This window comes from Scedosporium apiospermum (genome assembly GCF_000732125.1).
Source record: "Scedosporium apiospermum strain IHEM 14462 chromosome Unknown SEQ_SAPIO_0110, whole genome shotgun sequence".
NCBI lineage: Eukaryota > Fungi > Ascomycota > Sordariomycetes > Microascales > Microascaceae > Scedosporium > Scedosporium apiospermum.
In genome coordinates, this window is record NW_015971811.1 from 2,702,264 (window position 1) to 2,716,669 (window position 14,406).

The window sequence follows — 14,406 nt, forward strand, 5'->3', positions numbered from 1 at the left end:
ACTGCGGCAGGTATTATTGAATTATTGAAGTGCTGGGACTTGCAGGAGACAGCCTCGAAGCTAAAACACTTACGCTCGCAAGTAAAACTCCCGACGCAACCACTAGACCCGCCAACTTACTTCGTATCATTACGGCGAATGTGAGCTGTCCAGATCGCCTCTTGATGGGAGTTTTATGAGAATAGATCTAGCTCCTCATCGCGGGACCGCAACATACACTAAACCAGCCAAACGCGTTCAGAGGCCTTCTAACATCAGACATAGACCCCTGGTGGTGGGTACATCAATACATCAAATGCCTACTTCGTACGCATACTCGTCTCGTATGAGCGATGGACCAAGTTGAGTTGATACTTTCCACGCCGCTCTGGGGTATTTGGCTATTAATAATATTACATAGCCAATATTTCAAGAGCACCAATTCCAAGAAGTTGAGTTTCCCCCTGCACTGTCTAGTAGTTTGTCCTGTTTTCTCTTCACTTCGAGTCTCGTCGACTGTCGGGTTTGGCTGGTCTCCAAGGACTATTATTTCGTACTTGAAAATAATTCTTTTTTCTCGTACTTCAGACATTGGATTGATTGATGTCTCCGTTCCTTCCCCAATCGCCCCCAGTTTCCGCCTCCTTCCCCTTCCACTTCCCTCACCATGAGGGCGTGATACTACGCTACTCCATGCTACTTCTGTCGCTTTCGTGCAGACACCCCTCCCACGCTGATTCCCCCAGGCCCCTCATCCCTTCCCCCTCTCTACCCCCTGGGTAATAAAAACGACACCAAACTTTCATCCACCCGTCTCGACTGCCCCTCTTCCCTCCTTCCTGGTGCGGGCGTGTAAACTGTCGAGGGGTGTACACCTTAGTATCTCCCCCACCTCCCTGTAACTCAGACGATACCCACCGAGTACTTAGGCGAACTTCTTGCCAATAAAGTATCAAAAGTATCAAGAGTCTGCAGCACGGCTCGTACCTTCCTCGTACTTGGAGACGGAAGGCGCGAGGTGCGAGCCTTAAAACTCTCTGCATCCCTCTTGCCCTTCGAACGCCATATCAATCCCTCCCACCCCCCGGCCCCCAACAACCAAAAACCCCCGAGTTGCACCTGCTACTCTTTCTTCGTTCCTGCCTTCTTTTTTTGCTTTCTCTTCTCTAAGCATCTTCGCCAGGCTTCAACTGTTACCAACTCTCTTTTCCTGGCTCAACGAACGCCAGTCGATTTAAAATACACAGCCAACGCCAGCAGCCAACAGGAAAGCATCCCAGCAGCATCGGAGCTGGAAGGCAACATTGAACACTGGGACTGATTCAAATTCGCGACAATTAGTGGCTACGCAAATCCGACGAAGCAAGCCCTGCTTTGCCACCTCGCTCGTTGACAACCTGCATCGCATTGCTTTTTAAACCTGTCTCATTGTCTCTGCTTCCTTTTTCTGTCAAACTTACTCGGGACCCTTTTTTTTCTTCTACCCTTTGCTCTGGGACCCTTAAGAACAACTTCGCCCTTTCGCTTTCGCATTGTCAGACGAAGAAAGGCTTCACCATATATACGCAATTTTTTCCCCTGGATTTTGAGGGCGGTTTCTAAACGGAAAGGTAATATTTGGGATACCGCGACAATTCCTGCATTCACTCTCCCGACTCCAATTCGCCGACCATATCATAAACTCGGCCGGATTTCGTCTAGTGCACCACGACGCACCACAACGCAACGCAACGCACGAGCATCCAGCATCAAAGAGTCCGCTCGCCTACCCCACAAAGACGGTGCGCCTCTGAAGTACAATTCTTCCACTTCATTGCGAGAAGTCAGTCCTTCGACATTTCCGCTTGCCAATAATTTGATCAAGGCCGACTTTGAGACTCTGGCGAGAATCCGTCACCACATTTCCTGCCAAAGCCTAGATCGAATTCGTGGGCAGACTTTCTCTTTCCTCCTATCGTCTGCCGCATCGTCGAACCGAGGGCCTCACCTGCTTCCAAGGCATTTTCTGCGTGCACTGTGCTGGTGAATAGCCGCCGCAAATTGTTATTGTTGCTTACCCGACCGGGAAAAGGAGGAACACGAAGCCCATTAGCGAGCAAGGGGCCATTCCTGTCACATTGGGGCTCGATCAAATCTCCATCCTTCGAATCCAACCCTGAGGCAGCACAGCCCTTGGCTCTCCCGCGCCAAACTCTGCCGTTCTTCCAAATACCACCCGCAATCCTACCTGTCCTTTTTCAGGACTTTTAATCCTTTTTCGATCCAGCATGAGTGCCGCCATCGCCATGGCTCCCTCACCGGCCCCTCATGATCGGCCGTCCTTTTCTTCCGACACCCATCCTGCCTCTACCACCGCCTCTTCGTCGCAACAGTCTCCCTCCGCGCAACGGACAGCCGCGAAATCCACCCAACACCAGCGAGGATCTCGAAGCCCCAGAGGGCCCACAGCTTCCAAATCATCTCCTAGCGCGTATGTATTGTGTTCTGCCCATTCTCACTTCTTCAACATCTTTTTTTCTTATTATTATGATAATTATTTGCATCTTTCCATCCAATTTGCTCTTGTCTCGCGTGAATTTTTCGATTGCCGTCTCTTTCTATCGCCCACCGCGTCGCAGAGTTTTGCTAAGTAGGCGCTGCACAATTTAGTACCAGATCCGGCGCGATGCCATCAATCGTTGTGAAGAAGGAGCCTGCCTCCCCAGACATCCCCGCCCCTCGCCATCGTCCCAGAAAACTCGACTTGTCTAAGGGTGGTGTCTCGAACCACGGAGCTTCTACCGCTCGCCCGCTAACTGCGAGAGACAACCTCGGTATCCAGGATGTTGGCCTCGCCTGCCTCTCCCCCGGCTTCGTAACGCAAGATCCCGTCATGAAGGAGCAGCTGCAGCGCAGCATGACGGTCAGAGAGCAACAGCGCCATATCATTGAATCAAGGCTCCAGCAACAGTCGGCAAAGGGTGACGGCCCGAACAACAAGGACAACCACTTCTCCGCCAAGACCCCCGGCATGTCGCGACGGAATAAGGCCCCGCCCGGCCTCTCTATCGTTGCACCCTCTCACGAGCAGTTTGCTAACGAGCGCGTGATCCAATCCGCTCCTCTCAACCAAACCTTCACAGGCATGCATAATCCTCATCCTCTTACGAGGCATATTACGAACCAGCCTTCGAAGCTTTCCAGCACCTCGCACATCCACCATGTCCCCGCGAATCAGACCAACAACCGTCTACCGCCTATCACCGACGTTTTTGGCCAAGCCCTTCCCCCGCCTCCCGAGTCCGCCGGACACAGCCTCTACCCCGGCCAGCATAGCGCTAGGGGTCCTTTGGCCTCTCCCGGCCACCCACCGCCGCCATCGCAGCATGCTCCCGGCTCTGCCCGTCCTAGGGAATACAAGTCGGCGGAGGAGGCACAGGCGGAGCTCGCTGGAGGTCGTCCAGAATTATTGCCAAAGTTAGTCCACTACGGAGGCCATCAGCCACCAACTCCCCCTTCCCCTCATACCGGAAACAGAACGGCCGACGCCAGCCGCAGTTCCAAGCGACGAACCCGAGCCGAGTACGAAGAAGGCCACAGCCCCCCGCTCGGAAACGGCCCCGCTTCCACACGTCGAGGTCCCTTTGGCTATGGCCGCGACAGTCCCGAGAGCCAACGGGCGAAGCGTGAAGAGTTCTTGCGCTTGTGCGAGAGAGCGTGGGATTTGTTCCACTCTTAAAAAGCAGCCTATGCAGAACAACCCCCCGCCATGTCTCAGCCTAGCCACTTGTTCGGCATGTGCTCCACGAATTTAACGGGGACCTAATGCTTGGGAATTGTGTTGCGCTGCATTTCAAACTCCATCCAAAAAGCGCAATTCTTCGATTCTCATGATCCTATGATTGTCTCCGTTTGCTTTACTACGTTTTCTGCAGCATGAGTGCGCCCCGAATATCATCTCAACCTCGTGTTTGGTCGCTCCCACCCATGGATGCAGGGGAATACTGCTACTTAAGAAAATTCCCTTCATTCTCGGGGGATGGGCGTGTTACTTCGCTGGTCAAGTACTATTGTAGCAGAAGTACGGAAGCCCATGTCATGAGATGTTGGAGAACCGCGTCGGGCCCGCGCTACGTCAACATTCTTCGGAAAGCACATCCTTGGTGTTGTCGAACAGCCGATTCGGAACCTCGCGTGTATGACGCAGTCGACCTCTGATGGCACATGATCGTGTTCAGCGAATGCGCCAACCAGCGACTTTGCAGCTTGGCGGTCTCCGAGCGGCCATCGGCGACGTCGCACCGGCAAAAGAGCCTGGCAGGCTCTCTATCCGATCGACCCCGAACCGCATCTTCTTTTTTCCAGCTCCTTGACGAGATATGATGATGATGATGGCACAACTTGGTGGATCTTAATTGGCTATGCGAGGTGTCTTGGTCGGGGAGTGGGAAGGAAGACTTATCATCCCTGGCTTGAAGTTGCCTCTGCTGTTACGGTGGTATATCTGATATTCATCCTCGTCTGGGCTCTGTTTCATCGTCACCATCGGTTTGCGACTTTGGCTGTCTTGTGCCACTATAATCCTTCGGCCTCGGTGTCAAGACTAATTTTATTCCTCCCACCACCGAGCCCCAACAACCTGCATCGAATGGCATCTAGTCAACAAACAAGCTTGATTATATCCTCGGGGTTCGTTTTCTTCGGCGGATGATATTTGTGCGTTTCTCAGGATACCCTTGGTTCTCATGTATCAATTGACGTCACTGGTTGGTTGGAGTTTCCCCCAATGTTTCCTGGTGTCTTTTGCTCGGCCCAGCGCGAAAGGATAATTTCTTTTGAATGAGAAACAGTGGCCGGGTTTCATTTCGTTGCGTTCGTTCTCCTGGCTACCCTCTACCCTCTTTCGCTTGCTTTGTTTTTTGGTGCAACTTCTTTTCGTTTCTCCTGTCTACCTTGGCTGCTCTTGAACTTCGAAAGGTAGATGTGGACGAACCCTCTTCTCAGTGTATGTATAGCCTCGCTTCCTCTCCTCAAAGTCGTTTCGTGTCTGTTTCTCTTTCCTTCTGGCTTTGATTTCCTTTTTGGACAATCAAAGAGAAGTTTGCGTGTGTGCGTCGGCGCATTGGTTTTTCTTGGTTATTTATTGGGGGCGGGTTGATGAAATAGGGAAGAAAAACGAGAGATGATGGGATGCAAATGTGTCTTTCTCTATATCTTTTGGTCCTCGGTACCATTTGATGAGAGCATTTTTCTTCTTTGGCAATACAGAGATGTTCGGATGCGCACTCACCTATATATACCTCTCTATATCCTTTTGTCTATTAATACATGTATTTTATGTCTAGACCTTGATCTTGAAATGAGTTTGTTTGGTTCACTTTTGACAGATCCATGACAGGAGAAGGAAGGCAATTTTAACTCCAAGTTCAACTCCTCCATGAATATGATATCATATACTAAACCCTTTGTGATAGAGACCGAGCAATGGGCCAAGATTTTCGATGCCAAGTTCCTAGATCAGAAAGAAATAGCTCCTTTTTGGTTCTCTCTTTTGATTCAGTTCTCTCTCATCTATCATTGTTCCCAAAAGACACCCTTTTGTCCCCCCCGAATGTAAAAGCAATCCCCCTTCCACCAACTCCTAAGCTCAAGCAACCCAAAACGTGTGAGTGACAAAGACAAACAGTTGAAACGGGAACACAAGTAATGGTAAACCAAAAAGAAAGCCAGTACATGACGTTATCATGTATAATGCCGAGGGTATATATAGTAAGGAGGGAGAAATGAGGGTGTACGCCTTCCAAAATGATCGCTTAAGTATACATCAATATTCAAATGCCTAGGAATGAAAACCGAGAACGCCAGTGCTAGAGTACTGTGAGAAGAAATAAAGGATGAAACAGAGTTCTAGCTCCTCCCCATCATTCCCTCTTTTCTCCCCACCTTCTCTCCCTCTCTCACCGAGAGAGAGATAGGTGAAAGAAGGGGGTGTGGGTGGGGAGGATAAGAACTAGCAAAAAAAAAAGAAAAATAAAAAAGAATCCTGCATAGTAAATAATAATACTAGGAGAGAACAGAAGATATTCAAAAGGGATAAAAGTGTCCCCAAGGGTAGCGACAGAAGTACATAGAATGCTTTTCCGCCGATCGATGGCATCCAACCCTGGCTGGCCTGGCCAATATATATAAACATACTTTTGAACAAAAACATGAACATATATAAAAGCCTCACGGGCAACGACGGCTCCCGACCTAAGAAGAAAAGCGCCGCCCCTGCCCTTTGTCTGCCGTTGCCAAAAACTAGATTAAAGCCGTCGATGGGCGGAGTCACGGTTATATACCTTCCTCGCCCGCCTTGCAGACTTTTATTTCTCGACCCCATTCCGACTTGAGGACCTGCGACGCGGCAAGTCGTCTCTTAGGGTTTGGATCTAGGATCGAGTAGATGACGTTTCGACAGCGAGCCTAATCACATTCTGTGTTAGCCTCTCCGCAGTCAACTTGACCTGATGGAAACAAGAAAGGAAAGGCATTTAAAACAAACATACCCTATGAAGAGATTCAATCGGCTGGTATCCCTCCTCATCCCGGCGACCTTCAAGATATCGGGCATAAAATTCGTCCTCGTCCTTCTTCGCCACATGCCAAAGGTGTCGTCCAGTTCTCATGGCCATGTAGATCACACCGCATGCCCAAACATCGACAGCGCGGGGGTCGAACTCCTTATCTGTGTATTCCTCAGGTGCGATGTAAGGCGCAGAGCCGCAGAGACCCGAAACCATGTGAGCATCCGTTTCCCACGCCATTCGGAAGCATTCGCCGTTCCCGAAATCCGTAATTTTGAGGGCGCCGTGGGTTGTGAGAAGAAGGTTCTCGGGTTTGAGGTCTCGGTGAGCCACGCCCATCTCATGGAGGTAGTTCACGCCGCGCATCAACTGTTTGAAAAAGCAATCTGCTTCCTGGGCCTCGAGCTTCACGGCCGAGACAACGAGGGAGTGTAGGTCACCACCGGCGCAAAACTCCATCACCTCGCAATAATCACCCTTCGCGTCCTTGAGCAAGTCGAGGGTGTGAATGACGTTGGGGTGGCGGAGAGACGAGGAGATGCAGAACTCGGATGTCAACCTCTTATTGTACTTCCGTTCGGATTCCTCGGGCCGTCGGCGGAACTCCTTGACTGCGAACAGCTTCTCGCCCGCGCCGTTCTCGAGTTTCTTGTGCGAAATACGCACCACACCGAAAGCGCCGCGTCCGATGATCTCTTGGCATTTGCCGTATTTTTCTAACAGCGTCTGCGTCGTGTGGGGGTTGAGCTTCTTCTCAGGTGCAACGGCGCCGGGTACTATGTCCTTGCCGTCTTGATATGTGTCCATCCACGTGGTGACCAGCGAGAGTTCGCTCTCCGGCTTCTTGCCGATCAAACTTCTCCAGAGGTCGGACAGCTTCTCCTGTCTTCTACTATTTTTCAGGTAGTGCTCGTGTCCGCCTGGAGCGTCAGGGACTATCGTAAAGCGTTGAGGGGGTTCTTTGGGTTTTGGGCTCGGGCGATACGCTGGTGTCGAGCCGGCTGCGGACGCGGCGGAGGAGGCAGGTACCGCTGGAGTGGGGGCCCTTTCGTTGAGCGTCGGTTTACGGGTCGGGCCAGAGGCGGGAGTGGAGACTCCACTAGGGTTTTTAGAAGTGGAAGCCGAGCTATGTGTTGTCATGAACATGCGCGTTATCCTGTCCTTCACCGAGGGGGTCTTCTCGAGAGGCTTGTTATCAACTCCGGGAGACGGGGCTGGAGAGATGCCGTTAACAGGCTTGCCGTTCGGTGCGGCTACAAGAGTAGTCGCCTTGGAAGTGATTGATTCTTGTTGTGAGGAGGCGGACTTGACCGATGACGGTTTAGAGCTTGTCCTCGACGAGGGCTGTGACGGTTCTTTCGCCATGGTGGGCAAGATGGCGATAGAAAGGGAAAAGAGAAAAATAAAAAATAAAAAAAAATAAAAATAAAAATAAAAATAAAAAGAAATCGATAAAAGCGGTACGGGGTATTAAAGTCACAACGTGCGCTTCAAGGGCTGCCCTGCAGGTCTTCTCGCCTCGGGGTTTCTTTTTTCTTTGCTTGCTCGCCGAGTGTCGAGCTGCGATAAAAGGAGCCTAATGTTCCTTGCCTGAGGAAGAAGGGTATCTTTCGTTCTCTTCGCGAGCCTTGTCCCTGATGACTTTTTTCCTCCTTTCCGTCGATTCGCCTTTTTGTCTTCTTTTTTTTCTTCTTTCTTTCCTGAGCGCGGGCAGAGTCCGCAATAAGACACAAGGAGAAGAAGAGGTATTAATTAAAAATTATGGCGGAAATTAGAGATGGAGAAGGGGAAAAAAAGGAAGCGCGGTGTCGTTCAGTAGAATCGAAGTTGGCAGTTGGATCAAATGTGAGATCAGGAACGTGGGTGGCGGCAGTATCGATAGCTTCGGCGTCGACTGCAGCGAAACCCGGAATCACAGGTCTGATTTGATGTAGGGATGATGTATGATGTAAAGGGCGCTTGGGGCGTCGAGCGAGGTTGCGTGTAAGTGAGGCGAGGAGGGGGTTGTACCTGACGAACTTCTTGGCAAAGTACTCCGTAAGGGTATCGAACCCTCCGGATGACGAAGTCAAATTCCGAGAAGGGGCTAAAAAAAGAAAAAGAGAAAAAAAGAAGAATCAGAAAAAAAAAAAAGGTCGAGGATGGTCTTGGCGCAGCACCTTCTTGTAAGCGTCAAGAAAGTGGAGAGAGAAGCCGAGTGGCAAGATTTGGTTGTGGCGGAGGGAATTTGAGTGCAAAATTGAACTGTGAGAAGGGCTAGGAACAATGAGGGTGATGGTGACTAATGCCGTGTTATTGGTGCTGGCGTTGGTGCTGGCGTTGGTGCTGGCGTTGGCGTTGCTATTGCTGCTGCGGTTGACAATAGAAAGCGTGACTAGAGGATATGACAACAGTCTGTCTTCATTGAGAGTTCGATGTTGGTTTGCAGAATTGCGGAGACGAGCTGAGAGATATAGTGGTAGAGTGGTGGACTCGATGCCTGATGCCTCGCAAGAAGGAAAAGATGGCGCGAGTTGTTAAACGAAAAGAGGACGGGTGAGTGATCCTCGTGACTTTTGGTGATGCTTGGTTAAGTCGCACGCCTGGCTTCTTGTTGGCTGCTGGCGTGAAATGCAGGAAATTCGATGCAAGTGCCCAGAGGATGAGGTACTGGAGCAGTGAGACACCGTCGACCAGGCTCTGGTGGAGGGACGGGATTGGTTCGCACAAGGAGTGGTTTCCGCCGAGCAAAAGCCGCTAATATATGTGGCAACCGCCAAACGGAGGGTAGAGACGATATCGTCCGTCGGTCGCCTGAGAACCGGTAATTATGGGCCGGAGGTCAATGAGCTGTTGGGTCCTTGAAGTACGGAGTAACACAGGGTCTGGGAGGACGAGGAACAGGTTGCAGGGAGGACAAAAATGCCAACCAAGCCCGATGAATAAACACACAAGGCAGGGAAATCGCGGCGGCGGGCGGCTGTAAGCGAATCGACACGATGCGCGCAAGTAGTCCCAAGAAAACTAGCCGACACTCTCGAATAGGCCGTAGTTATTCGGACTGGCTCAATGATTCTCAGGAGTCAAGCGTAAACGCAGATTTAGTAGGTCTCGTGTAGGGTGGATGGAGACGGGCTCGGGTTTGGGTTTGAGTTGGGTGGGCGATTAAGCACAGTGCTGACAGGTCAGCAAAAGCAGCTGTCAAAGAACGGGAAAGGCGATGTGTGACGATAAGCTCGCGGATAAGACCATGATGGAAAGAAGAAGGTTCGAAGGGTGGACTCAAGGGAACAGCTGAGGAGAAGAGAGAGGGAGGAGAAGGGAGGAGAGAGCAAGGAGGGAAAATAAGAGGGATTTAGATCGGTGATTGTGTGTTGTGTCTTAAGGCGGTGGTCAAATATCAATCCAGCTTAGAAGCGTGGAGTACGGAGACAAAAGTGGACGGAGAAGGGATCAGATGGGGACAAGAGCGGAGGGAAGGGCGGAGAAAAGACCAATTGATCAATGATATCGTGATGTGGTGGTGTAAGCCAACGCGTAGGTGTAGCTGTAGCTGTAGCTGTAGGTAGGGTCTGGAGTTGCAGATGCCAGCTCGCTCCGAGATGTCTTCACGGTGGGTGCGGCAGTGAAAACTTGAATGTTGTGGACAAGTGGAATCAAGAGTAAATGGTAATGGAGTAAATGTAGTCTGTGTAGGGAGTACGAAGTAGGCGTACGAAGTGGTGGGAGCAGCACTGGACGTAGCGCAGTTACGTCGTTTGTTGTCGGGTGAGGGTGGCCGGAGCACGAAGTTTAAATGAGAACGGGGAACGAGGGGGGGCAGAACTGGTGCGGTTTTAGAAGACGACTCGGGGCGCAGCGTGAACCTTGGGCTTATAATGTTGTAGGAATTTGGGAAATAAGCACTGGAAAGTGTGTACTTTTTCAGGAGAATTTTACGGCGCTGATGATTGGTAGCTTCACTAGTCCAAGTCTCCATTACTTCGTGCAAGTACACTACTTGGTACTTCGCAATGAGCGGTGGCTTCGAAATGTTAATTTGGCCTGGCCAAAGGCGGCAAAGGCAGGTCTGACCTAGAGAAGCACGGGGGATTGGGAAGGGGAGCCTGGATTCGGGGTGGGAGAACAAGACCAGACTGGGAGAGTGCCAGCGCACAGTAAAAGCAGGAAGCAATGGTGAAGTGGATCCTTCGAATAGCCGTTGTTAGATGAGTACGCCGGTAAAGAGCCCATGACGGTTCCTCTAATGTTGCTTCTACACCTAAGTCCGGTCATGGGGGCTAGCCGAAAGGATGAATCCACTACCAGATCACGGGGGGGGAAGGCGGGACACTGCTACCGAGAAGTACGAGACAATCCACGTACAGGTCTGACAGTGACAACTTTGGAAACTAGTCCAGCCTACTGAGGTAGCTTGAACAGTGTAATGTTAGTCAATTGCACTGCTCAAACGATTTTGGTGGATATGGGATATTGCCGACAACACGAAGCCCAAAAAAAAAACCAGCAGATTGATGCTGCTCATTTCGATGGTGCACATGCAGGTTTTGACCCTGCACATGTGGTCTAGCGTATATCTATCGATTTGCCCTAATGCCAGGCAGTCCTGCGCAGCACGTCGTACTTCGTAGTGGAATTACCTGTGCTGCCAGCCAACACTACGCTACTTCGCATTTCCTAGTTCCTACAAAGGAGCATGGGTTGCAGAAACCAGGCTGTAATACATGGAGCGTCGATGATGTGGATCAAATGCTTCGAGGTGCCCTAATGCTAATGTGCCAGAATCAAGTTCTTGGACTGTTGGATACGCACATGCCGCTCCATTTGATGCATTTGCACTTGCAGACGAGGCCAGTTCGCTGTTGCATGTAGCCTCGAAATCCCTCTTCTGGCTCTGCAAATTCAGGTTTGCATCTTACTTCGTACTATGAGTACGCCTTTGGGACTGTCGCTCTCCCTCTCGTGCACATCCTCCTTTCTCCCTCCCTCTGTTGATCTCCTCTTCTCCATCCACGTCTTGTCGCCTGTGCATGCAGGTGGTGTACGTACGACTGGAGATGGAGATGAGGGGACATTGAAGGGTGTCTCCATAAAAGGTCGGGCCCATCTACACGCCCCAAGCTGCGGTTGCCCACCCGGGAACGTGTCTTAAAGCTTCTCGTCACTGACAGCATATGCATGCAGAATACAAGTACTACACACTACATACATGGATGTATGAACTCAGGCACTACGAGGTTGTTTCGCCATACTTCGTAAGAGATCAAATGCCTGGATGCACGAAGAAGTACTTGTAACTTCGTACTTCGCAAAAGAGGCAAGACCGGGGGAGAAAACATACCACCGGGTGAGGGTCTCGGCATGCTGAGGTACACTCGTAGATGCACATTTTGGGGGAAGGAAACGACCACAATGGATGGGTTCTTCCCAACATCGGCTCTCTTTTCCAAGTAGTGGCGAAAGTATGCGATAAAATGGACAGGAATCAAATCGTGAACCCGAATTTCGGGGTCACGCTCGGCCGGTTACACACGGAGCTCACTTCATCAATTTTTTTTTTTTTCCTTGAAATTTTTCTTCAGATTTTTTTTTTCTCTAACGAACCTCTAGCTTACTTTATCGAGCGGCATTATTGTCATCCCGACCACATGCGATGCGATGCAATACACATCGCACAGTACGGATTGGTTAGGAGTCGCACGCTATACATCTCATCTCGCAGCATCCTCAATTCGACGGTTCCCTTTGACACCGACTATTACGAGTCTAGATTTGTGTCTTGTGTGTGCGTTTTCTATGGACACGAGGGGGAAGGGAATACTCGTACCAGAACTCGCTTCCTGATAACCGTCGAATTTCCGTTTGTGCGAGACCATCCACATCTGACGAAGTTGGTCTCGGGGAGTCTGCGCTGCATGCGATTGTATGGATGAAGCACGAAGTATTGAGAGAGCCTCCATCCCAGAATTTGTCCCTTGTCAACGGCCGGACCCAGGCGAGAGACATGACCAGCCAGCCCTTGCTTGGCAACCCTACTTGTTTCCAATTTTGATCATTGAATCTTTCCGATCTACACTTGGCCCCGGCACCCTGCGTTCTTGGCGGGTCCGAGTCCAACGACATCAGACATGGGTTGTTGAGATCAAGTTTATACGGAGCAATTAGTTGTGTTACGATCTCGTTCAAAGTCAACCACGTTCCCATTCTTCCTTTCTTTTTTCTTTATGTTTTTCTTTTCCCGCCCCGAATTGTTATGCTAGCGGGCATCCCCTGTCCACGATCATATTTTAAGTTGTGCACGGTGTTCTCCGGTTAGGATCTGAAATGCTTGCTCTATGTCTCATGCATACATGTAGTGTCTGGTGTAGCATTCCCGTCTTATTCCTAGCCCAGCTCAAAGGATCAATTGATCTGGAGAGTCATATACGAAGCACTTTTAGACGCGATAGGGCTGTCTTCGGGGCAAGGAACCTAAGAAGCAAGGTCTGGTGGTGATTGATCTCAACCCACACTTGAAGAAACAGACATTGAACCCGATCCACCGAATTAATTCCGGACGGTCAAGTGACATGATTTTGGCAAGGAGAGGAAAAAAAAAAAAAAAAACGATGACCTCACCAAAAAGACTAGTCGCTAATCTGGATCTTTCCAGCGAACTCTTAGCGCCCAGTGTTAGTCTGAGCCCCGCACATCTATTCATATGCCTCGTGAGCACCGTCCCTTCAAATCGCCGCTTCAGATTCGGTCTTGGCACTTCCCACAACAACGCGTGTCGGTACGCTCCATTCGGTCACCAGCGGTGCTTTTCTCCCTTTCTGGCATCAATATCGCACGTTTGCTGACGAGTTTATTTCCTTCCCCTCGCTCGATGCCTAGAATCGGTGTTAGAGATCCTGCCTCGTAGGGCAATTTAGCGCCTCGGATCGCCAACCCTGACGGCGTGTCCGCGGCCACCGTCCGAAGATTCTCTAGATTTCTTCTTCCTATTTCGTGTTCTTCCTTTTCTATCTCTCCCCTTTATGCTCCATTCGCCCCTGTTATACGTCTACGATTCGCACGCCATGGCTAGATTGGAAATGCTTCACCGGTGACTCAGTCCACCGGTTGGATCGTGCAGTCCCTTTTATCGTACCTTGCGTTGCGTTAAGCCGAAAGAGAAAAGCCGACATGAAGCATTTTTCTCACTCATTTCTGCGGCGTCACCGGCTCGGCATCGTGCTGACTGGCTTTCTTTCCGTCCATTGCGTCAAGTGTAGAGCGTGCCTATCTGGGAAGCCAAGACCGATAATGGCCATGGAAGTCAGATTTAAGGCCAGATACCCTTTTGCTCATTGCCAAGGAATACAGAATTACGCGTTCCCGCCTTCTTGTCAATCCCATTCGACGGTATTAGCAAGACCTCAAGCCAGGCCTGGGCTTGGATGTGAATGGACGGTGGACGGTGGACGGAACTGGCAGTAGTGATTTTTTTTGTCTAAGCCTCCGGGCCGAAGATGCAAGGCCCCGGGAGTTGTCCTCCGGCTGAGAGGGGGCTTTAACAGTGTTACCCTTGTTTGACGGCACAATCCAGGCACTCCGCCAACTACCTCCCTGACTGGTTTTCCTGCCAGAGATGCTTCGTAGTTGTCCTCGAAGCAATATCATCTGAGCAAGTAGTGGAAATAAACTCGGCCTTACCTCATAGATGCTGCTTCTTTTTTTTTTTTTTTTTTTTTTTTTTTTTTTTTTAAGGCTGGACAGAGCAGCTTCCGCCGAAACAGGTCATCCGATAAGATAAACGATTTCATCGATATAAGTGCATTCTGGCGGTCTGCCAAGCCATAGGAGAGAGCGCTGAGAACTCCCACATGTAAGTTCAATGTTCCTACATGTTTGACGCATGGCCGAATCAGACTTGGCAGGA

General features: G+C 50.5%; 2 protein-coding genes across 2 annotated transcripts; one reads left to right on the forward strand and one right to left on the reverse strand.

The window, feature by feature from the left end:
- Positions 1-2,264: 2,264 nt before the first annotated feature.
- On the forward strand, positions 2,265-3,697 carry SAPIO_CDS7689 (Uncharacterized protein; the record flags this gene model as incomplete). Its single annotated transcript, XM_016789502.1, has 2 exons — positions 2,265-2,449; positions 2,629-3,697. 2 exons carry the CDS (start codon positions 2,265-2,267, stop codon positions 3,695-3,697), a joined length of 1,254 nt encoding a protein of 417 aa, XP_016641329.1.
- Positions 3,698-6,291: 2,594 nt separating this feature from the next.
- SAPIO_CDS7690 (Serine/threonine-protein kinase hal4) lies at positions 6,292-7,889 on the reverse strand (the record flags this gene model as incomplete). The annotated part of the gene is made up of 2 exons (XM_016789503.1): positions 6,292-6,423; positions 6,507-7,889. 2 exons carry the CDS (start codon positions 7,887-7,889, stop codon positions 6,292-6,294), a joined length of 1,515 nt encoding a protein of 504 aa, XP_016641330.1.
- Positions 7,890-14,406: the final 6,517 nt, after the last annotated feature.